This window comes from Lutra lutra, chromosome 1 (genome assembly GCF_902655055.1).
Source record: "Lutra lutra chromosome 1, mLutLut1.2, whole genome shotgun sequence".
Classification (NCBI taxonomy): domain Eukaryota; kingdom Metazoa; phylum Chordata; class Mammalia; order Carnivora; family Mustelidae; genus Lutra; species Lutra lutra.
Window position 1 is genome coordinate 206,653,971 of NC_062278.1, and position 24,547 is coordinate 206,678,517.

The window sequence follows — 24,547 nt, forward strand, 5'->3', positions numbered from 1 at the left end:
AAGATATTATATATATATATATATATATATATATATTTTTTTTTTTTTTTTTTTTAAGATTTATTTTTTTTATTTATTTGACAGACAGAGATCACAAGTCAGCGAGAGGCAGGCAGAGAGAGAGGAGGAAGCAGGCTCCCTGCAGAGCAGAGAGCCCGATGTGGGGCTCGATCCCAAGACCCTGGGATCATGACCTGAGCTGAAGGCAGCGGCTCAATCCACTGAGCCACCCAGGCGCCCCAAGATTTTATGTATTTGAGAGAGAGAGAGAAGTCACAAGTTGTGGAGAGGGATTGAGGGAGAAGAAGATTCCCTGCTGAGCAGGGAGCCTGATGCAGGACTTGATCCCTATCCTGGGATCATGACCTGAGCTGAAGGCAGACAATTTACTGACTGAGCCACCCAGGCGCCCTTAATGATATCCTTACTCCTATTTTATTCATATTTATCTCAAGACATTATCTTTAATTCAACAAACGTATTATTTGCCTGGAAAGTTAAGCATTAAACTCTTTGTAGAAAGTTTAAATAAAATACAGAGTTACCCAGCTGAAAAGTTTTGAGTCACTATTGGAATCTCAGTCTGTAACAAATACTGTATGTGGAATCTGCTATGCAACATTTCAAAATGAAATTATGTGCCCTGGATTTCTGTAATAAATTTCAAAATCCTTCATTGAGATTATTCTGTTTCCGTAAGGATCAATATTATCCTTTTTTTAATTTGCCCCTAAAGAACATGGTTTTTGATACTACTTCATTGAAATTTTTTTGTAAGTATCAGACTTGGTAAAAGACCAAACTAGTCTAAAACTTATTAGTAGTCCCTTTTGTTATTATCAGATAAATCCTTTCATCTAAATCGGGTTGGCCACATCTGCCTTACAGCTTGTTTTTGTAAAATTTTTTGGGAACGGAGCCATACTCATTCATTTTCATATTGTCTATGGCTGCTTTTGCACTGCGGGGGTAGAGTTGAGTAGTTGCTTCAGAGACTGAATGGCCAACAAAGCCTGAGATATTTACTGTCTTGTCCTTTACAGAAAAAGTTTGCCAATAAGTGATCTAAACGGTAAAGTTCAGAGCCTGGCTGCTTGAAACATTCTGATTAAAAAAAAAAAAAAAAAAGTTTATTTATTTATTTGACAGAGAGAGGATGAGACCACACAAGCAGGGGGAGAGGGAAAAGCAGGCTCCCCGCTAGCAGGGAGCCTGATATGGGTCTTGATCCCAGGACAAAGGCAGGTGCTTAACTGACTGAGCCACCCAGGCGCCCCAAAACATTCTGATTTCGAGTGAAGTCATTTTGACAGTTTATCCTTTGAGATTACGTCTTCTGTTTCCCTAAAGACCTAATGATCATGCTTCTATACCTCATGAAGTATTTTTTAAAAAAAAGTCTTGACTCTGTTTAGGAAAAGTTACTTTAAATGATTTGGATGTAAGACTGAGAAATGGGAGAGGATATATATGATAGAACTATTGGGCCAAGAGACCTTTAAAGAATATTGTTTTTCCCTCAGGACCATGATCAGGTTAGTTGGAAACTTAAGGGACTTTCTGAGTATAGATAAGTTGGTGTAATCTAATCTTACATGAAACCATAATAAAAATGTATAGATTTTCCTTCTTAATATTGTTAACTTTTACTTGTGTAATTTCAGACTTATAGAAAAACTGTAAGAATACTATTCTGTGTATTCTGCATGGTATATATATACATTCTAGGGACAAATGGAGAAAAAAGTCAGCTAAAAATTCCTCTTATCCCTTTACCCAGATTCCCCAGTGTCAACATTTTACCAAATTTGCTTCATTTTCTCTTAATTTTTTTTTTAACTTTAAGGAATAAGTTACAGATATGATGCCAATTGCCCCTAGATATTTTAGTGTATATTTTGTAAAAAACAAGGACATTTTTCTTTATGATTGCAATATATTTATCAAAACCAACAAAATACAGTGACTTAATACTATTATCTGACCAGCAGATCTCATTCAGATTTTACCAATTGTATACCTAATGTGTTCTATAGAAGAAAAAAAGAAAAAAAAGTTCCGATCCAGAATCTGAGCTAAAGAGTTACATTGAGTTGTATCTCTTTAGTAGCCTTTAATCTGGAATGGTTCCTCAATCTTTCTTTGCCTTTTATAAACTTCAAATTTTTAAAATATTTTTGAATTTTTTAGAATATTCCTCAGCTTGGGCTCATCTGAAGTTTTCTTTTGGATTCAGGTCATACGTTTTGTGAGGAGTATTAAATTGTGTCCACACAATGTTGATTTGTCCCATTATTGGCATCGTCAGCTTTGATCACTTCGTTAAGGTGGTGTCTGCCAGGTTTTCCCAGTGTAAAGTTACTCTTTTCTCACTATAATTAAAAAGTATCAGAGAGGAACACCTTTGGAAGTATGTAAATATTCTGTTTTTTATCAAATTTATTCATTAGTTTCAAAGTTTGGTGGATTTGCCTGAATCACTTAAAACTATGATGGTTGCCAAGTGGTGATTTTCTAACCCTCTTTACTTTAACTTCTGAATGTTTTGGTTGACCCTCTTGTAAGCAAGAGCTTTTCCTGCTCTCCCATGTGGTTCTTACTTGTTGATTAATTTAAGTTTAGACTCATGGATTCTTGGTTATTTGTTTTGTGTGTGTGTGTGTGTGTGTATTGCTATTTTAATTTTCTATTAAACATTATTCCAAAAGCATTATTTTACCCTGTATCTCACTGATATAAGGAATCACATCAGCATTAAAAGAACTAGGAAGAAAGATAAATATGGATAATTAAACTTATATGAAGAAAGAAAATTCTAACAAAGGACTGAGAGCTTTACACATTTAGTTAAATATGAGATTATAATTTAAAAAGTGGATCTCAGGGGTGCCTGAGTGGCTCAGTGGGTTAAAGCCTCTGCCTTCGGCTCAGGTCATGATCCCAGGGTCCTGGGATCGAGCCCCACATCGGGCTCTCTGCTCAGCACGGAGCCTGCTTCCTCCTCTCTCTGCCTGCCTCTGCCTACTTGTGATCTCTGTCAAATAAATAAATAAAATCTTTGGGGCGCCTGGGTGGCTCAGTGGGTTAAAGCCGCTGCCTTCGGCTCAGGTCATGATCCCAGGGTCCTGGGATCGAGCCCCGCATCGGGCTCTCTGCTCAGCAGGGAGCCTGCTTCCCTTCCTCTCTCTCTCTGCCTGCCTCTCTGCCTACTTGTGATCTCTGTCTGTCAAATAAAATAAATAAAAAAATCTTAAAAAAAAAAAAAAAAAAAAATAAAATCTTTAAAGAAAAAAAAGTGGATCTCAGAGCAAACTTTTTGCAAATTAAGCAAACTTAATTTGCGAGGGGGAGGTGCTTAGACTCTGAGATCAACACTGAGATCAAGACCTCAGCTGAGGGGTGCCTGGGTGGCTCAGTGGGTTAAGCCGCTGCCTTCGGCTCAGGTCATGATCTCAGGGTCTTGGGATCGAGTCCCCCATCGGGCTCTCTGCTCAGCAGGGAGCCTGCTTCCCCCCCCCTCTCTCTCTCTGCCTGCCTTTCTGTCTACTTGTGATCTCTCTCTGTCAAATAAATAATTAAAATCTTTAAAAAAAAAAAAAAACCTCAGCTGAGATTGAGAGTTGGATGTTTAACCAATTCAGCCACTCAGGCACCCGTTTATTAATTTTTTTTAAATTTAAAAAAATTTTTTTTATTTTTATTTATTTTTATTTTTTTTCTGTTTATTAATTTTTAACAACAAAACTACACTGGTTTTTCAAGAAGGAAACCCATTAAAAAATTTTTTTTTAAATTTTAAAAATAGGCCTGTGTTCAGCTATAGATATTTTCCCCTCAAACTCTGATCACATTTATTTTGATCTGGGAAGAAAATACCACTTGATGGCATGTAATGCAAAATTTAAAGGTTTTCTTTTAAACATCTTTTTTTTTTTTTAAGATTTTATTTATTTATTTGACAGAGATCACAAGTAGGCAAAGGATGGCGGGGGAGGGGGGTAAGCAGGCTCCCTGCTGAGCAGAGCCCAATGCGGTGCTTGTTCTAGGACCCTGAGATTGTGACCTGAGCTGAAGGCAGAGGCTTAACCCACTGAGCCACCCAGGTGCCCCAACTTTTAAACATTTTAATACAGAATTTTAAAAAAACTATTAATGGAGAGTAGATGAAGAACATTAAGTGCAACATGCTAATTACCAGCCAGCTACTGGTGTTTCTTCCCTAGTTTTCTCAAGGAAAACTTAAATTGAATCTTTAGCAGAATGATCCTTAAATAAACTTATAAGCAAATTGAGAGCTTTTGTTTACATAGCTTTTAGATTTTGCTTCTCCCAGTTTTATTCTGAAACTCAATTTTAATCCAAACCATAATTACCGTATTAGCTTTGTAATATTCTCTGTTGTATGCAGTTCAGCAAAGCAGTAGTATACCATTAGGCTCTGTTCACCTGGAATTTAGGAAGAACAGAATTGGTCACAACCATGTAAAAACAAATCTCAGGGCGCCAGTCTGGTTCAGTCAGTGGAGCATGCAAATCTCAATCTCAGGGTCATGAGTTCAAGCCCCACAACAGGCATGAAGCCGGTGGTTTCTTTACCCCCAGGGCTATCCTTCACCTTAAAGGCAAGAATAACACTAATTTCTTCCCATACTGCTCCTCTTCCTCTTCAAGCTTCTTTTGAGTCTCCTCAAAAACGAGATTTGCTTTAAATCTACCAACTGCAGATCTGGTTGGAGCAACTTCAATTTGATGAGTTCTACAAGAACTGGCAGCTTCAGGGAAACCCGTCTTGTAGGTTGTGACAACCACAGCTCCTCTGATACCCAAGTTATGCTGCAGAGCCTCATGGATTCTTGTTTTATACAGTGAATTGTGACCCATTAATTTCATTATGTATTTGCTTAAATTGTCCTCGTTTGGCCAGTGTGAGACCCTTTAAGTTCTCTTCTGTGTAATTTCGATATGTCGCCATTAGTTTTTTTTAATCTGGTACAGTATGCATTTCCAGGCTTATCATAAATTTTCCCTTACCCTGGCATTGGCCATTTGTCCAAGAAGCTCAGGTTCCTCTAATGGAAAATGATATTTAGAAACCAAATCTGGGCTTTAGATGAAGAAGTTTTTGCTACTGGGGCATGGCTTGTAGGAGCTGTCAGCAGACTGTAAATATATCCATATTTATATACATACATGTATATAAATATATACACATGTATTTATAGATCCATGCATATACATATGTATATATTTACATGTATATATGTATGTGTGTTTTTCTATATATGAGTAAATGTGTGAACATGTACTTGAAATTTCCTTGTCTTTCCTTCTGTTAGTCTGAGACCACACCCTCTTCTGAATCATTTGATTTCCCCGTGCCTCTTACTGATCATTCTTATTCTGCCTTCCCTTAGAAGGTGATATTTCGGGGTGCCTGGGTGGCACAGTTGGTTAAGCGTCTGCCTTTGGCTCAGGTCATGATTCTAGAGTCCTGGAATAGAGCCCCACATGGAGTTACCTGCTCAGCGGAGAGCCTACTTTTCCCTCTCCAAGCTCTGCCTGCCTCTCTGCCTACTTGTGTTCTCTCTTGTTAAATAAATAAATAAAATTAAATGTTAAAAAAACTGGTATTTATTGGAGCACCTGAGATTTCTTTTGTCCTATATGTTAAATAGATCACATTGTCTCCTCTTAGCCATTTTTAATTCAAGCTCCTGTCATTTCTTGCTAGAATGGTTGTAACAACCTCCTGTTACATTTTTTCCCTCTTCATGTTATCCTTTATAAAACTTCGATGTTACCTTTTTAAAAACACAGATGTCATCATTGGAACCGCTTGTAGCATCACAGAGACTTCTATTAATTATAGAGCCTTTAGTGTATGGCTTGGGAGGTACTTCTGTGTTTGTCTAACTTTCGTGCCCAGCAGTGTTTCTTACACATTCAGTGCATGAGTCACATCAGGCTGTTCATACATACTCACCCTTCCATGTCCTTGTATATGCTGTTCTTTTTGCTTGGAATATCATCTCTTTTCTTTCCTTTTTAAAATTGTCCTTTATCTGGAGATGCAGTTCACCCATTGTGATGCTTTGTCCTTTCCTGTGTGTCTGTACTGCTAAAGTTAGTTGTTCAGATGCCTATTCCCCTCACTGGACCTTGACATCTTCCAGGGCTGGGACCATTTCTTGATTTTTAGAGTAAGGGTTACTTTTATTATGGTATCTTTAAATAGTGGTTATAATAATACCTCTTAATAATAGTGAATGACTACTATATGCCCCCTACTTTTTTTTCTTTCGGAACTGCATATCTGTTCATGTCACTGTCCCATTTAAAGCTTTTAAATGGTTCCTCATTACACTGTTCCAGTGAAATCCATTTTTCTTACGGGGCTTGCATACCATGGCATAGTTACTCATTTACGCCATATCACCTCAAGCCATTCTGACCCACCAGTGGGTCTGTGCTACTAATGTTCATACACACACAAACACATTTGCTCAGCTGTGAAAAAGACTGTCTTTTAAAAAAAAAAAAAATATATATATATATATATATTTTTAAAGATTTTATTTATTTATTTGACAGAGATCATAGGTAGGCAGAGAGAGAGGAAGGGAAGCAGGCTTCCCGCTGAGCAGAGAGCCCGATGCGGGGCTTGATCCCAGTACCCTGGGAGGCTTTAAAAGCAGAGGCTTCAACCCACTGAGCCACCCAGGTGCCCCCAAAACACTCTTTTGTTTAGATGTCTCTTGTTAAAGTTTCATCCTTTACCCCCAGAAAGCCATTCTCATTCCTCTAAAATTATTCTGCCCTTTCTATATACGCTCTCATAACATCTTTTCCAGCCATAGCATGTAACATTTCATGCTTGTACAGAGTGTGAGGGCAGAGAACACTTCTGTCTTGTTCACTCAGGTTTCCCCAGGGTACTGTGAGAGCTTGATATGTCCTTCGGCACTTCATAAATCTTTGAATGAAGACGTGAGGAGGGTCAGTCTTTTACCATGGTATCACGCTGCTTATTGAATCCATGGTTTGTGTATTTTACTTGATAGGTGGTCAGAAAACATTTGCATGAGTGTCGTGTGATTTTTATAACCCTGTGAAGTAAATGGTGCTGTTTGTATGCTCCGAGATTGTGACTTATCTTTTGAGTGACAGAGCTGAAAATTGACTCAAGTCTTCTGATTTAAATCCCATATTCTTTCCATTACTTTTTCTGTTTCAGTAAGTAGTGACTTCTATATCCTTACTAGGCAATTCACATAATTATGCATCTTTGGTGAATACTTCAGATTTCTCTTAATCTGCTTCTGATTTAGAAACTGTAATAAGTTCAAATTCATTCTGAAATCATAGAAACTACCATTTAGTGTTTTGTTCAATATCTTTTTCTTCTCAGTGCTGCAGAGATTGTCAATCTGTGATCTATGATTGAACTTCAGGATTTTCAGGGCCCCTGAAATTACAGGCAAAGCTGGGATTTTGTGGGGCAGGGGCTTATAAATATGAGCAGCTTCTCAAACAGGGATGTGTATATGTGTGAGTTGGGGAAGGAATGAACTGTGGTCCCCAAAGTATTTTCTAGATAGATGATTTGGGCACCAAGGGGGAGGGGTTCCTACTCTTAACTGTAGTGCTGGGTTGACCGCCTACTCCTTTTAAAATTTTTTAAAAAGTTTTTAATTTTAACTCCAGTGTTATTAACATACAGTTTTATATTAGTTTCAGGTATACAGTATGGTGATTCAATACTTCCATACTCAGGGCTCATGATGGTAAATGTACTCTTTAATCCCCATGACCTATTTCACCCATCCTCCTACCTACTCCCCTTCTGGTATCCATCAGATTGTCCTCTATAGAAAGAGTCTGTTTCTTGGTCTGTCTCTCTCTTTCCCCCACTTTGTTTCTCCTTTGCTCATTTGTTTGTTTCTTAAATTCCACATATAAGTGAAATCATACCGTATTTATCTTTCTCTGACTAGCTTATTTCGCTTAGCATTATACTCTAGCTCCATTCATGTTGTTGCAAACGGCAAGATTTCGTTTTTTTATGGCTGAATAGTATTCTGTTGTATATATACACTACATCTTCTTTATCCATTCATCTATTGATTGATGTGGGCTGCTTCCATAATTGTAAACATAGAGGTGATATATCCCTTCAAACTAGTGTTTTTGTATTCTTTGGGTAATACCCAGTAGTGCAATTGCTGGATTGTAGGGTAGTTCCATTTTTAACTTTCTAAGGAAGCTCTATACCCTCTCCACAGTGGCTGTAACAGTTTGCATTCTTACCAACAGTGCAGGAGGGTTCCTATTTTCCCCATATCCTCCCCAACGCTTCTTTCTTTCTTTCTTTCTTTCTTTCTTTCTTTCTTTCTTTCTTTCTTTCTTTTTTTTAAGGCTTTATTTGTGAAAGAGAGCATGAGTGGGAGGCACAGAGTGCGTGAGAAGCAGACTCCCTGCTGAGCAGGGAGCCCCACGTGGGGCTTGATCCCAGGACTTTGAGATCATGACCTGAGCTGAAGGCAGACACTTAACTGACTGAGCCACCCACGTGCCCCACCAACACTCATTTCTTGTGTTTTTTATTTTAGCTATTCTGACAGGTATGAGGTGATATCTCATTGTGGTTTTGATTTGCATTTCCCTGATGATGAGAAATGTCTGTTCATGTCTTCTGCCCATTTTTAAACTTTTTTTTTTTTTAAGATTTTATTTATTTATTTGACAGAGAGAGCGAGAGAGCACAAGCAAGGCAGAGTGGCAGGCAAAGGGAGAGGGAGAAGCAGGCTCCCCGCTGAGGAGAGAGCCTGACATGGGTTTGATCCCAGGACCCTGGGATCATGACCCGAGCTGAAGGCAGTCGCTTAACCAGCTGAGCCACCCAGGTGCCCTGCCCATTTTTAAACTTGATTGTTTTTGTGGTGTTGAGTTATATAAATTCTTAATATATTTTGGATACTAACCCTTTAACGGATATGTCATTTGCATATATCTTCTTCCATTCCATATGTTGCCTTTTAGATTTGTTGATTATTTCCTTCACTGTGTAGTTTTTTGTTTTGATGAAGTCCCAATAGTTAATTTTTGCTTTTGTTTGCTTTTGCTTTTGCTTTTGTTTGCCTCAGGAGAGGACCTATTTAGAAAAGTGTTGCTACGACTAGTGTCAGAGAAATTATTGCCTATGTTTTTCTCTAGAATTTTTATGGTTTCAGGTCTCACATTTAGGTCCTTAATCCATTTTGAATTTATCTTTGTGTATGGTATAACCAGTGGTCCAGTTTGAATACTTTGCATTTAGCTGTCTGGTTCTCTCAATACCATTTGTTGGAGAGGCTATCTTTTTTTTTTTTTTTTTTAAATTTATATATTTTTTAAAGATTTTTATTTATTTGACAGATCACAAGTAGGCAGAGAGACAGGCAGAGAGAGAGAGGAGGAGGAGGCAGGCTCCCTGCTGAGCAGAGAGCCCGATGTGAGGCTCAATCCCAGGACCCTGGGATCATGACCTGAGCCGAAGGCAAAGGCTTTAACCACTGAGCCACCCAGGCGCCCCTATCTTTTCCCCATTGTGTATTCTTTCCTCCTTTGTTAAAAATTAATCAACCATATAAATGTGGGTTTATTTCTGGGATTTCTTTTCTATTTCTTTGATCTGTGTGCCTGTTTTTGTGCCAATTACCATACTGTTTTGATGACTACAGACTTGTAACTTGAAATCTGGAATTATGATACTTCCAGCTTTGTTTCCCTGCCGCCCCCCCCCCCCCCCCCCCCCCCCCGCCCCAAGATTATTTCGGCTCTTCAGAGTCTTCTCTGGTTCCATACAAAGTTTAGGATTGTTCTAGTTCTGTGAAAAATGTTGCTGGCATTTTGATAAAGATTACATTAAATCTGTAGATTGCTTTTGGTAGTATGGACATTTTAACAGTATTTGTTCTTCTGGCCCGTGAGCATGAAATACCTACTTGTTAGTGTTGTCTTCAGTATCCTTCATGGATGTTTTACAGTTTTCAGAGTACAGGTCTTTTACCTCCTTGCTTATTAAGTTTATTCCTGGGTATTTTATTCTCTTTGGTGCAATTATAAATGGGATTACTTTATTAATTTCTCTTTCGTTGCTTTGTTATTGGTATATAAAAATGCTGTAGATTTCTGTATGTTGATTTTGTATCCTGCAGCCTTACTGAATTCATTTATCATTCTAGTAGTTATTTTTGGTGGAGTATTTAAGGTTTTCTATATATAGTACCATGTCATCTGTGGATAGTGAAAGTTTATGTCTTCCTCACCAATTCGGATGCATTTCATTCCTTACTCTTGTCTGATTGCTGATTTTTACTACTGTGTTAAATAACAACCACGTACTCTTCACTGCAGTGCTGCATTGACCAGTGCAACTCAGAACTCCAAGCAGTCATTTGGAGGGCTATCGTGATTTTTAGGTTTTAATTAGAAAAATTACAGAAGAGGTAGTTAAATTTGAAAGGAGTAAGGAAAATCTTAGATTTGGAATTAATTTGCCTGGAAAACAGAACTCTGAAATTGAGAAGCATTTAATCACCATGACCTTGATTATTCTTCAGTGATTATTTATCAGCATGAAAACACTTATTTTTCTACCACACATTTCCTATTGAGGCCTTGAAAACAGGAACTTGTCTCTGCTGTTCACCTTGTGCTGTAGTATTTAGTGTAAACACAGCACATTTAGGTGTATGTTAAATAAAACCAAGCATTGTTAGGATAGATTCTTTGAATTAGAGTCAAGCTGGGTAAGGCTGGAGAAGAAGGAGGACCTGGGGGGACAAGTTTAATGTGAATGGCAGTGACTTAGGAGGGCTTTTAAGGTATGGCACTTGCTGAAGAGCAGCATTTAGAAGTTGTTTTGAGAGTCGTCAGTTCCTTTTTTTTTTTTTTTTAATTTATTTATTTGACAGAGATCACAAGTAGGCAGAGAGGCAGGCAGAGAGAGAGGAAGGGAAGCAGGCTCCCCGCTAAGCAGAGAGCCCTATGCGAGGCTCGATCCCAGGGCCCTGGGATCATGACCTGAGCTGAAGGCAGAGGCTTTAACCCACTGAGCCACCCAGGCGTCCCAGAGTCTTCAGTTTCTTAGGCCTCTCTGCCTGAGACCTCACAACGCTCAGGTACTGTTTTTTACCATGAGTACAGCCATAATGTGCTAAGAGTCTTTTGGTACTTTGTTGAGGGCTTCTTCTGAGGCATATTACCTTTTTTTCTTCTTCTCATTTAAAATTTTAAATAGGCTATTCCTGTACATGATACAAAATTCAAAAAGCATACAAATAAAATGTTTTGCTCCTGGCCCTTCCCTCTGTCCTGTTCCCTGAAGTCAGCCAGCACAACCAACTTCTTGTGTAACCTTCCAGAGATAATTTGTGCATGCTGTGTGCATGTATTTAGTCTTTTTTTTTTTTTTAAAGCTGGCAGCACTATTGAGCTCCTTGTTTTTTATTTAATACATTATGAAGTTTGTTTTATACACCAGGTTTTAAAGAATTTAGTTTTCATAGCTGCGTGGTACTTTATTGTAAAGATATGGCATAATCAGTCTCCTATTAATCATATTTATCCGTTCCCTACTTTGGCCATTGTAATTGATTCCTTTCTTTAGCTTAGTGTGGAACTTTTATATAGGTCATTCAGACACATTCACATATACACGTGTTTGGAATATACATGTTGGATAGATTACTAAAAGTGGTATATCTGAGTCCTGGTCTGTGTTATCTGTAGTTAATAGTTATTTCCAAATTGATTTTTATAGTTATACCAATTTAACTCTCATTAGTAATGTATATGCATAAGGGTGCATATTTTACTACACCCTGGCCAGCCCAAGTATTGTCTAACTTTATCTTGGATGGACTGATAGAAATAGAATATTATTGTAGTTTTAATTTGCATGTCTCTTATGCATGAAGTGTTGAGTATCTTTATATTTCTGTTTCCTATTTTAAGAACTGTGACCATATGTTTTGCCCATTTGTCTGAGGGGGTGAAAACTGAAATTCAGTCTTAACATCTTTCATTTCATGGGAGCACAGTTGTCTGAAGTTAGAAGAGTATTTTCAGGGGTTTCAAAGAATAAATAAAATTATTCTACTCCACTTTTTCTTCACTCTCCTTCTTCTGCCCCTCTTATGTGTGTGATTTTATGAAATCTCCAGACATTTATGTTCTCCTCTAAATTTTCTTTGTAGTCAGATCTCAAAATCTCTGTGACCTAATGGAGATCCCTCTGCTACCATTTGTAATACAGTTTGTGAGGTAAAACCACAGACTCTTAAATGCTGTACAAGGACATGATAGGAGTTAACAGTTCTTCCTTCTGTTAAAGAAAGCTATATCTGGGGGCACCTGGGTGGCTCCGTGGGTTAAAGCCTCTGCCTTCGGCTCAGGTCATGATCCCAGGGTCCTGGGATCGAGCCCCGCATCGGGCTCTCAGCTCAGCAGGGAGCCTGCTTCCTCCTCTCTCTCTGCCTGCTTTTCTGCCTACTTGTGATCTCTGTCTGTCAAATAAGTAAATAAATAAAATCTTTAAAAAAAAAAAAGAAAGCTATATCTGGTTATAGAGCCATTATCACTGAAAGTTTTTCACAGAATTTGTGCTGATTTGTACCCTGGCTCCTTTTTCCCAAGAGCTAGTGTACATAGCAGCAGTATTTTTCCAGTAATGTTTTTTCTTTGTTTGGGCCTTAGGGTGGCGTAGGGCCATAAACATGTTTTATGTTCATTTTTAAAATTTTGTTGTTGAGAAAATGGATTTTTAGTCTTTATTTTCTACCTATCTATCTATTTATTCGAGAGAGCCCGCAGAAGCAGGGGGAGGGACAGAGGGAGAGAGAGAATCCCAAGCAGACTGCCCGCTGAGCATGGAGCCCAACGCAGGGTTTGATCCCACAACTCCAAGGTCTCAACCCGAGCCAAAACTAAGAGTCAGATGCTTAACTGACTGAGCCACCCAGGCACCCTGATTTTTAATCTTTATAGAATTATGAATCAGATTCCATGAAATGTTCATATCTTCTTACCCAAAGTTATATGTTTCTTATTGTATGTTTCTCTAAGTTCTTACCTCTTTTTCTAAATTTTCAGTGTTCAGTAAATCCAGATAAATATTTGGTATGTTTCCTTCATGAAGGCCTTAAAATCCTGGTATATGGTGGGTTTGTTTTTTTCCTTAACTGACATATAATGTAGTATTTGTTTCAGGGGTACAGGTCTGTGATTCATCAGTCTTATACAATTCACAGCATTTACCGTAGCACATACCCTCCCCAGTGTCCATCACCCAGCCACCCCTTCTTCCCACCCCTCTCCACTCTAGCAACCCTCAGTTTGTTTCCTGAGATTAAGAGTCTCTTATGGTTTGTCTCCCTCTCTGGTTTTGTCTTATTTCATTTTTTCCTCTCTTCCTGTATGATCCTCTGCCTTGTTTCTCAGATGCCACATATTAATGAGATCATATGATAATTGTCTCTCTCTGATTGACTTATTTCGCTCAGCATAATACCCTCTAGTTCCATCCATGTTGTTGCAAATGGCTAGATTTCAATTTTTGATGGCTGCATAATATTCTGTTGTATATATATACACACCACATCTTTATCCGTTCATCTGTCAATGGACATCTAGGCTCTTTGATAGTTTGGCTGTTGTGGACATTGTTGCTATAAACATTGGGGTACACCTGCCTATTCGGATCACATTTGTATCTTGGGGTAAATACCCAGTAGTGCAGTTGCTGGATCGTAGGGTAGCCTATCTTCAGCTTTTTGAGGAACCTCCATACTGTTTTTCAGAGTGGCTGCACCAGCTTGCATTCCCACCAACAGTTGTAGGAGAGTTCCCTTTTCTCCATATCCTCGCCAACATCTGTCTTTCCTGACTTGATAATTTTAGCCATTCTGACCGGTGTGAGGTGGTATCTCATTGTGGTTTTGATTTGTATTTCCCTGATGCCGAGTGATGTTAAGGACTATTTCATGTGTCTGTTGGCCATTTGGATATTTTCTTTGCAGATTTGTCTGTTCACGTGTTATGCCCATTTCTTGATTGGATTATTTGTTCTTTGGGTATTGAGTTTGATAAGTTCTTTGTATAGTTTGGATACTACTAGCCCTTTATCCTGATAGGTTATTTGCAAATACCTTCTCCCATTCTGTCAGTTGTCTTTTGGTTTTGTTGACTGTTTCCTTTGTTGTGCAAAAAAGTCCTTTATCTTGATGAAGTCCTAGTAGTTCATTTTTGCTCTCGCTTCCCTTGCATTTGACCATGTGTCTAGGAAGAAGTTTCTGTGGCTGAGGTTGAAGAGGTTTCTGCCTGTGTTCTCTTTGAGAATTTTGGTGGATTCCTGTCTCCATCCATTTTGAGTTTGTTTTTGTGTGTGGTGTAAGGAAATGGTCCAGTTTCATTCTTCTGCATATGGTGGTCCAATTTTCCCAACACTATTTGTTGAAGAGACTGTCTTTTTTCCATTGGACATTCTTTCCTGCTTTGTCAAAGGTAAGTTGACTGGGAGTGCCTGGGTGGCTCAGTGGGTTAAAGCCTCTGCCTTCGGCTCAGGTCACAATCCCAGGGTCCTGGGATCGAGCCCCGCATGGGGCTCTCTGCTCAGTGGGGAGCCTGCTTCCCTTCCTCTCCCTCTGCCTGCCTCTGCCTACTTGTGATCTCTGTCTCTCAAATAAATAATCTTTTTTTTTCTTTAAAAAAAAAAACAAACAACCGATAAGTTGACCATAGAGTTGAGGGTCCATTTCTGGGCTCTCTATTCTGTTCCACTGATCTGTGTGTCTGTTTTTGGCCCGTACCATACTGTCTTGAGGATTACATCTTTGTAATAGAACTTGAAATCCAGAATTGTGATGCCACCAGCTTTGCTTTTCTTTTTCAACATTCCTCTGGCTACTCAGGGTCTTTTTTGGTTCCGTACAAATTTTAGGATTATTTGTTCCATTTCTGTGAGAAAAGTTGATGGTATTTTGATAGGGATTGCATTAACTGTGTAGATTGCTCTAGGTAGTCTACACATTTTCACAATATTTGTTCTTCCAATCCATGAGTATGGAACGTTTTCCATTTCTTTGTGTCTTCCTCAATTTCTTTCATGAGTATTCTATAGTTTTCTGAGTACAGATTCTTCCCCTCTTTGGTTAGATTTATTCCTAGGCATCTTTTGGTTTTGTGTGGAATTGTAAATGGGATTGTCTCCTCTTGTTTTGTCCTCTTGTTGGTGTGTAGAAATGCAGCTGATTTCTGTGCATTGATTTGATATCCTGCCACTTGATGGGGTTTTTTGAAATCATTTTCATTCATTTACCTTGGAAAAGCTGCTCTCTCACATGTAATTAAATATGTAAGTCCACATTCACATATATGTACACACAGATACACAAATATATGGTGTTCTGTCAGTATCTTAATCTTCAGTTTCAAGATTGCTTAGAGAAACAAACATTATGACAAAAAACATTAATTGATGAGCTGAACACTAAAAAATTGTCATCTAAACATCCCATCTCTGTTAACATTAGCATCTGTCTTTGAAGTGTTGTCCTTCTTAGCTAAAGTCTCACTGTTATAAAAATTGGGCAATGCAGTCCAAATGTAGTGTAGAGCTGTTACAAAATAAAAATGCATTGATTTCATAAAGTCAGTGAAAATGATATTAAAAAAGTTGGAAAGAAAATATACAAGGGTGTGAGTGTACTAGAAGCATTTCCAAAAAGAATAATGAGAGGATTCTGAGAGACTGGGGAATAAAGTGTTGCATCATGTTATCAGACATTATTTGGAAAAAGTATATCAAAAAACACAAGTGATGGTCTTAACTTTTGGGGGAAGAATTAGTGATGTTTTTTCTGACGTGTTGATTTGAGGATTACAAAGAAATTTTAGTGAGTTGGTGAATTTGCACAGTCTGTGAACAAGGATAAGTGGAATCCTATAATAACGTCCTTTTCTTTTTGGTTTTTATTTAGCGTAATGTTTTCAGGATTCATCTGTGTTGTAGCATTTATCAGTACTTAATTCCATTTTATAGCTGAATAATATTCCCTTGTATAGATAGTTTTTAAACCATTTTGTTATCCATTTGTTAGCTGATGGACATTTGTGTTGTTTCTACTTTTTTGAATGTTAGGAATAATACAGTTATGAATATTTATGTGCAAACTTTTGTGTGAATACTGGTTTTCATTTCTCTTGGGTATGTATCTAAGCGTGGATTTTTTGAATCATGGTAACTCCATATTTAACGTTTGAGGCACTGCCAGGCCCTTTTCTATGATAGCTGTACCATTTTACATTCCTTTCAGTGTCATATAAGGTTTTCAGTTTCTCTGCATCCTCACTATTTCATTAGCATAATATCCTCGGGGTTCATTCATGTCGTCATAAATGGCAAGATATCTTTTTTTCTCATGACTGAATAATATCACGTCATATACTTATACAGTACATCTTCTCCATTCATCTGTTGATGGACACTTAGGTTGTTTGCATATCTTGGCTAGTGTGAGTGATGCTGCCATGAATATGGGAGGGCAGCTCTCTTGGAGATCCAGTTTTCATTCTCTTTGGATATATGCTCAGAAGTGGGATGGCTGGCAAGTGTTTATTAAAAAATAGAGAACCTACTGTATGAATTAGGTATAAAGACCTTCCACCTTTAAATTTTATTTTCTTTCAAGTCAGCCTTAGCAGTATAAGAGTATATGAGAATGCAGTTAAAGGACATGGCACACAGTAAAAGAATTGCCAGCCACCATTGTTAGCCTGTGAACCTCTTAGTGGCTGTTCCTAGGTATCTCCAGTATTTGAAAAGGAGACTCTTGATAATGTGCTTTTAACACCTAGTTTCTACCTAAATACTTGTTATATAAATGAGCATACCAGATTTCCACGAATAACCATCAAAGAACTCGTGCTGTCTTTGTCTCTACAAATTAAAAACAACTCCACACATGTTTACATACTTTTATAAAGGGATATTGGAGGCATTGCTTGTGCATGAGCTTATCAGTGATTCAGTGTTTATCAAATAATTTCTGAAGATTGATTTTGAGCCTTTGAAGAGGAATGATTAATTGACCAAGGGTGGGCTGTTCTAAGCATTGATGAGAATTCAAAATGTTGCAGAGGCACAGGTATTAATCTGATCCTGGAAATACAACCCCACAAACATGTTTGTGGTTATATGTAAGGCCCATAAACAGCATTCTTACAGGGATGAGAGAATGAAGGTATAGAGGTAGTGATTTTTAAAAAGCAAGCTGTGTAGTACTTTGAAGTTATTTAGCACTTCGTGGTGATTTCTGCAAATTATGAGTAGAATTTCATTTACTGGTCCATTGAACAAGTATTTGAGTGTTGCCTGTGTGTCAGACATTTTCTTGGTGCTAGAGATACAGCAGACTAAGACAGTCTTAGCCCTTAAGAATTATAGCTTTGAGGGACACCTGGGTAGCTCAGTTGGTTGAGCCTTTGGCTCAGGTCATGATCCCAGAGGCCTGGGATTGAGTCCCACATAGGGCTCCTTGCTTGGCAGGGAGCCTGCTTCTCCCTCTTCCTCTGCCTGCCACTCCCCCTGCTCTTACACACACACAGACTCACTGTCTCCGACAAATAAATAAATAAAATCTTTTCAAAAATATTACTTTAAAAAAATAAGAATTACAGCTTTGAGTGCATGTGAGTCTGTGTTACTTAGGAGAAGCACCTAGACACCAAAGAAATAAAACAGCATGATAGGTAAAGAATATTAGGTAGGGTGGGGAACCAGATTCTTTTAGGTTCCTCTGAGGGTAGGGATAGTCAGTCCCAAAACCCAGGCCTCCTGTCTCACAATTGAGTGTTCTTTTATAACATGCAGTCTCTTGAGTAGAATCTTTAACAGAGGAAAGTGGTTTTACGTGTAGGGTTAATGTGAGTGAAGCCAACTCAGATAAACATTTTTTTGGCAGTGGCCTGCAGGTGTATGACATTATTCCAGCGTTCCATGTCATGTAAGCTAAACTTATTGCTGTTTATCCACAAGATAGAATGATTTTAAGAAATATTACAGTAATCTTCACAGGACTGCTTCCTTTTCAGGTTGCATTATTGTGGGACTTTGGAAAAATTCAGGGCCTTGAAGTAGATAATCTGAGTTTCCAGTTTAAATTTTATATACAGCTTTAACTATATGAAGAGGAGGATCAAGTTAATAGCTCCTAAGTGCTTGGGTACATGTTGATTTAACTTGTTCCCCATAATATTAGGCACAGAGTAAAAAGTCAGTAGCTTTTGGTCACACTTCAGTAATGACCATCCATTTTGTGAACTTCGGAATACATTTTCTACTTAGCATTTGCTCTAAACTTGAGGTCTGTGTGATAAATTGCTATAAATGCTTGTAATGAACACTTGACTCAAATCTTGAACCCAAGACCTGAGGCAAAAGGAAATACTGCATAATGCTTAGTTGATACAGACATGCGTGTCTGTATCTAAGCACCCTTTATGAATGAACATGTTGCCTTCTGGACTGCTTAGATTTACAGAGCACCGAATGCAACATTCAGTTTCAAGCCTTTAAAAATTAATAGAATACCTGTTTTTTCTTATGGTGTGGGTAGGTGCTGATAAGTAGCATTCTTACTTTTTCCCCAAGTTTGGTAACCTCCTGGGGGTGGACAGAAGAGTCAGAACTAAGAGTGTCCGCTTTGTCCTTACTGTATTTATCCCTGATTTATTGTTACCCACAGCTAGACAGTGACACCTGGACAACTCCAGACATTCCTCCACGGAGCCATCCCTCCATGGCTTTGAGCTGAGGACAGCTATACACAGTTTGTTCTGTCAAATTCTCCCTTGTGAAGAGGAATGAGTGAAGGCTGCTAGGAGAAGCTAGTAGTTCAGTGGTTCTCAGCCTTCTACATGTAGGCATCAGAATCTTGTGGAGAGCTTCAATAATAATAATAATGATGATGATGATGATGTAGATGCCTGGAACTCATGCCCGGAATTTCAGATTTTATTTGTCTGGCACAGTATTTTTTTTTTTAAGATTTTATTTATTTATTTGACAGAGAGAGATCACAAATAGACGGAGAGGCAGGCAGAGAGAGAGAGAGGGAAGCAGGCTCCCTGCTGAGCAGAGAGCCTGATGCAGGACTCAATCCCAGGACCCCGAGATCATGACCCGAGCCGAAGGCAGCAGCTTAACCCACTGAGCCACCCAGGCGCCCCTGGCACAGTATTTCTTTGAAAGTTTCCTGGAGTGGTCTAATTGTGCAGCCAGAGTTGAGAATCACGGCTCTAGTGGAAGTCCTCCATAGGAAAGAGGGGCTGGGGGAATAAAGGATGCCGCCTGCATGTATGCTCAAGTCCTAAAGTGGTACTCCCCAGATAATGCTGACTGTCCGCCATATCCTGTGTCATCTCATACAGAAGATAACATTGCTGTGAGTCATACTGTCTGATAGCATCATAACCTTGGTCAGGTTGCTAAGTTTTTTAAGTGGGTTTTCTCATTTGTAAATTGGAGATAATAGTACTTAACCTCATAGAGGTGTTTTGAAGCTCAAAAAAGATAATGCGTTTGAAATGCTTTATTTGATAACCTGACACACAGGATAGGTACACATCTAATCGTGGCAGTCATCATCTTTATTAGGTAATTTGTCAGCATGCATGGAGTGTTGAAGGATTTTTCCTAAAAAATCGGCGTTCGTTTAGATTGCCCAATGTCTCTGGTCTGTATTTATCATCTGCAATTGCAACTGAATATTCAATCTTGACCCTTCCTCAGTTGTGTGGTATTAGATTATTTCTTACTTTCCACAAATATTGCTAGAACCAAAAATCATGTGGAAAGAGGAGTTCTTTGATTTTCTTGGAGTACAGTTGCTAAAAAATTGGAATTACCAAGTCATAGGGGTATGGTCAGTAATATGAGATTACTCTAAAGGGAGAGTATCATGTGATGTACCATTGAGAATGGGTGGATTTGCTATTTGCCCACTTACCAAGGTGACTGGATAAGGAAATGTTGAGCTACTTGTTGACTAGAACAGCGAGGGATTGTCAGGGAACAGAACATGTTCTAAGCCTTAGATTTCTACATCAAGAAAAGGTATTCAGGGCTTAAAAACTTAGTTTACATTTGTCAAGAACAATTTTGGTATGCTATTAGATGCTGTTTTGAGAGCAACAATGGTCTAATGCTTTTCTTTTTTAAAATAACAACAGTATGAAAGGAAATATTACAATTGGCCATTAGCCAAATAGGTTTTGCATTTATAGAAAAATATGAACAACACGCATTGTCTTTAATACATACAGTTTTTCTGAGGTGTTCTTAGGTAACTAATTACTAACCCTTCTTCTCTTAAGTAGGGATGGCAAGTGAGAGGTTAGAATTGTTCTTAGGAATATTCTCAGTAAAGCAACTATGGATGACTTCATTTTATATGCAGAAATCGTATAGATATGAAGATTATCAGGAAGTATATTCCAGAAATATAATGTCCCAGTTATTTACTCTGCTCGTTGGCTAATGAGATCATATAAGCTTCTTGGTAGATGTTCAAAAAACAAAATGAAACATACATATGCATAATAAATGTTTATGTGTATGATATGTGTAGCTTAATGCTACAAATTTTTACTTGTTTTTAAGTGACCAGTATCCTTGTTTAAAGATAGATGTAAGTCAAATTTTGGAGAGTAATTAAATACCAGCCTGTTCCTATTTCTTTGTCACCATGTGAAATCAGTCAGCTTCAACACAATCACCACTTCCACTCCATACTAACAATCCTTCTTTTGGTTTATTTTTGCAGGAGGTATATCGAATTCCAAAGAAAAGTCAAACTGAAAAGGAGAACACAAGTAGGTATTCAGAGGTACTCTGTGTATATGGCTTTACAAATACTCTTTTGGAAATATGCAGAGGTAAATGATAAGAACTTCAGCTATTTTGTTTTTGAAACCGGATAGTTATGTAATTAGGTAAATGAGGTATTTGGTGTAAAAGTTCGGAAACTTGCCTTTTTATTCTTTCTTAGTGAATTTTTGCCAAAGGAGATGTCCCTTTATACTGCCTGTGCTGTTGCTTTCCTTGAAGTCATGGCTTTTAGTTGCTTTTCTTTCATTTGTTTGTTCCTCTAGAGCAGGCATTGTTAGACCTGTATTCCTGAATGTCTTTGTAAGTCTTTACCTGTAGATGTTTATATGCAGAATCCTTTATTTACATTAATTTTTCTGGGGAAAATTGAAAACTTTCATCAGATTCTCAGGAAGTCAGTGATCCCTTACAAGGTTAAGAATCATTATTACAGGGGTGCCTGACAAGTTAGTTCACTGGAACATATGACTTTTGATCTCAGGGTTGTAGGTTTGAGCCCTTTGTTGGGTTACTTAAAAATTACTTTAAAATCTTGGAAAAAAAAAGAAAAAAGATCGTATTTTTTGCTTTTTCCCTTCTTGTTTCTTTTTTTGTTTTGTGTTGTTTTGGTCTTTTTTCTATATTTTTAGCATGAAGAACTTTTTATAATTTTAATCTTACTGGTTAAATAATCTTATAGGTTAAAGCCCTGTGAGGTGTACTTTGCATCATTGTGGGGGTTTTATTTTTGTTTTGAGTATTTTTAACTCTATTGGTTTAGTTTCTTTATAGCCAAACATCGTGCTTAAGGCCACAGAGAATTTCTCCCATAAGAAAGAAGGCAGGGTTGAGTAGTGCTGGTTGGCAAAACCAGTGGCACTGTAAACTTGGTCATCAGAGCCTAGCTTCTCTGGGTTCAGTGAGTTGAAATCATTAGCAAGATGGGCAAAACTTAAATATCTGTGAAGGTTTACCCCCAATATTTTGCAAATATCTAGTCTGATGTGCCCTCTGAGAGATGCTTTCTGAAAATTGTCTATAATCTATGACTGATCTTTTCAGGAAGCCACGTTTTGTGTGCCAACTTTACTCTCCTTCACGTATGTGCCCCCCGATCAGTCTCAGGCATTTTATAAGAAATACTTATAATTAAAGCTTGGCTTCTATGTTACCCCTCAATGTTAAGCAATTAAAGAGCTTAGAACTTTTAAAATTCCCTAGAACCATAAATTATTTGGGGAAATATGTAGTCTAGCTTTACTTTCCTTTTATAATATGAAAAAAAAAAATCAGCCAGAATAAATGAAACAATTTCTCTACCTCACATATTCTAGGATGCAGAGTCAGAATATGAACTGTTAGTATGATTCCTTTTCTTACTTTACCAGGATATAGTGAAGAAATAGCTGCATTTTAAGGAAGTTAATACCAGCCCAAAGAACCTTGTTTTAAGAAGGAAATAGAGTAGTCACGGGCAGACCCAGAAGTAATTAGATAGTAGTACTTCCCAAAGCCATGTTGTGCTCTAATACCCTGTGAGCTGCAACAGTTGTTGTAATTATATAGCGTTTTCTACCAGTGTGTGGAGGTGAGTTCTGTTCTCACTGACAAATGCTCATATATGGCCATTGATGAACCATTTTTGCAAATAAATGGAGCTTTGGGCTCACCAACAGAAGAACTACAAGAATGGCAGATATAAACCTAATCCTGCCACTAGGGAAGAAAACAAGTAATAGCATGTTTTTCTGAGGTGAGAAAAAGAAAAAGCAGTTAATGTTTATTGTGAATCAGCTTTGTGCTATGAGAGATATTTTATAAGAAATTCTCTTAAGAAGAGCGCCATCTGATTAATCAGGGTAGTGGTGCTAACAAAGCAGCAGCATGTAGTACCAGTTAATTTATATTGAAATAGTCAGTGGTGGGATTTAGACTTAGTAGGGGGATAAGAAAGTAGGAGGTGAGGTCAGTGAAAAGTAATACACAACTTTTGGGAGCAGTAAGTATTGACCCAGCTGAATTTTGGAAAGTAAGTAAGTGGAATTGGGTGAGGACCATTCTAGGTAAAGAAGCTGAGTAGAAGAGGTTAATAGTATTATCCTTCAGTTGGAAAATGGCATTTTTTTGGGAAGATGTAGCTCTCTGGCTTGGATAACGTCCTGATTTATAACCTGTCATCATCTGTGTTTGAAATATTTTCCTTTTGAAATGGTAGTTGTTAAAAAAAAAAATTGTCTAATTCCCCCCCCATCACACACACCTTTTTTTTTAATTGAAGAGATTTTTTTCCATTTGAGGTTTTTATGCTTAACATGCCAGGCTGCTCTTCCATAAACTAAATATGCAGAGTTACAGGGGCAGTAGAAGGCTTTTACATTTTGAACGGCAAGCAGACTCCCCTGTTAAAGGTAATGGGAACATTTTGCATGCGTGTATTCCACAGAACTTGTTAGAAATGTTGAAGGCTTGGACTGAGAGTTTTGTTGGGGAAGATGGAAAAGTGAATTCATGGCAGAGGCTTGCAGGATAGAGTGCGTGCACACACACAACACCTTCTGTCTCATCCAAATTCCGGATGGGCCTTTGAGGGAGGAGAGTCTATAGACCCATTTGTTGGATAGAAATTGTATTATACAGTTGACATGCTATCATGATGGAGAAGAGTCTGCCAAGTAAATTTTTAAAAACCCTTTTCTCTTAGTAACTGACCGAGGAAGGGATGCTGTTGGCTTCAGAGATCAAACAGCTGCCCCAAAGACTCCTAACAGGTCAAGAGAGAGAGACCCAGACAAGCAAACTCAAAATAAAGAGAAAAGGAAACGAAGGGGCTCTCTCTCACCACCTTCTTCTGCCTATGAGCGGGGAACAAAAAGGCCAGATGACAGGTAAGTGGCCTGTGTGAGTTACTCTCTTTTCTGAGCCAGTCAGAAAGTTCCCAAGTCAATACTTCTGATTTGGGGCACCAAGGGGTTTTGGAATAAATATGTTCTCTTGATGAGTGAGTATAAAACTTTACTGATAAATATTGAAATAGAGTTTCTTTTGACAGTGAGGATTAGGTTTCTACTTGATAACGTTTAAATGCTATTTGAGGAACCAAAGACTTGTTCTTTAAAGGGGAATGGAGATTGGTTGGAGATAACTCTTTAAAGATAATGGTAACTCTTCTAAAGCCAGAACTTTGTTTTCTAATGAATCTTGTGTGGATCAGTCAAAATGCTGATTGATCCCAGTGTCAGAGGCTGTCTTTGCCATGCTTGTAGAAAAACAAGCCACATAGTGACCCACTGGGTACTAGAAAACATTTATTCCAGAGAAGTTTTTTTAAAATTAAATTTATTTTGAGGGGTGCCTGGGTGGCTCAGTTGGTTAAGCATCTGGTTTTAGCTCAGGTCATGGTTCAAGGTCCTGGGATCCATTCCCTCACTCTAATCCTGCTCAGCGGGGAGTCTGCTTCTCCCTCTCCCTCTGCCCCTACTGCTGCTTATGTGCTCCTTCCCTCTCTCTCTTTCAAATAAGTAAAAAAACTTTTAAAAATAAAATTAAATTTATTTTTTGAAAACATGAAGTATTGCATTCATATAATGCAGTTGCCAGAATTTTTAATTTGGGATTGTCAGAGTTTGTAATAGTAAATTC

At 38.1% G+C, this 24,547-nt stretch overlaps 1 protein-coding gene across 4 annotated transcripts in view; it reads left to right on the forward strand.

Annotated features, from left to right (window-relative positions):
• SETD2 (SET domain containing 2, histone lysine methyltransferase) overlaps nt 1-24,547 on the forward strand; it is a 127,324-nt gene that overhangs the window by 68,681 nt on the left and 34,096 nt on the right. For 3 of the 4 annotated variants that reach the window (XM_047695324.1, XM_047695334.1, XM_047695354.1), the window contains 2 exons: nt 20,865-20,913; nt 23,610-23,793. In XM_047695324.1, the coding sequence (XP_047551280.1) occupies nt 20,865-20,913; nt 23,610-23,793 (233 nt within the window). Of the gene's footprint in view, nt 1-19,321; nt 19,485-20,864; nt 20,914-23,609; nt 23,794-24,547 lie in introns of those variants that run through there. The other variant, XM_047695344.1, reaches the window with a different exon arrangement.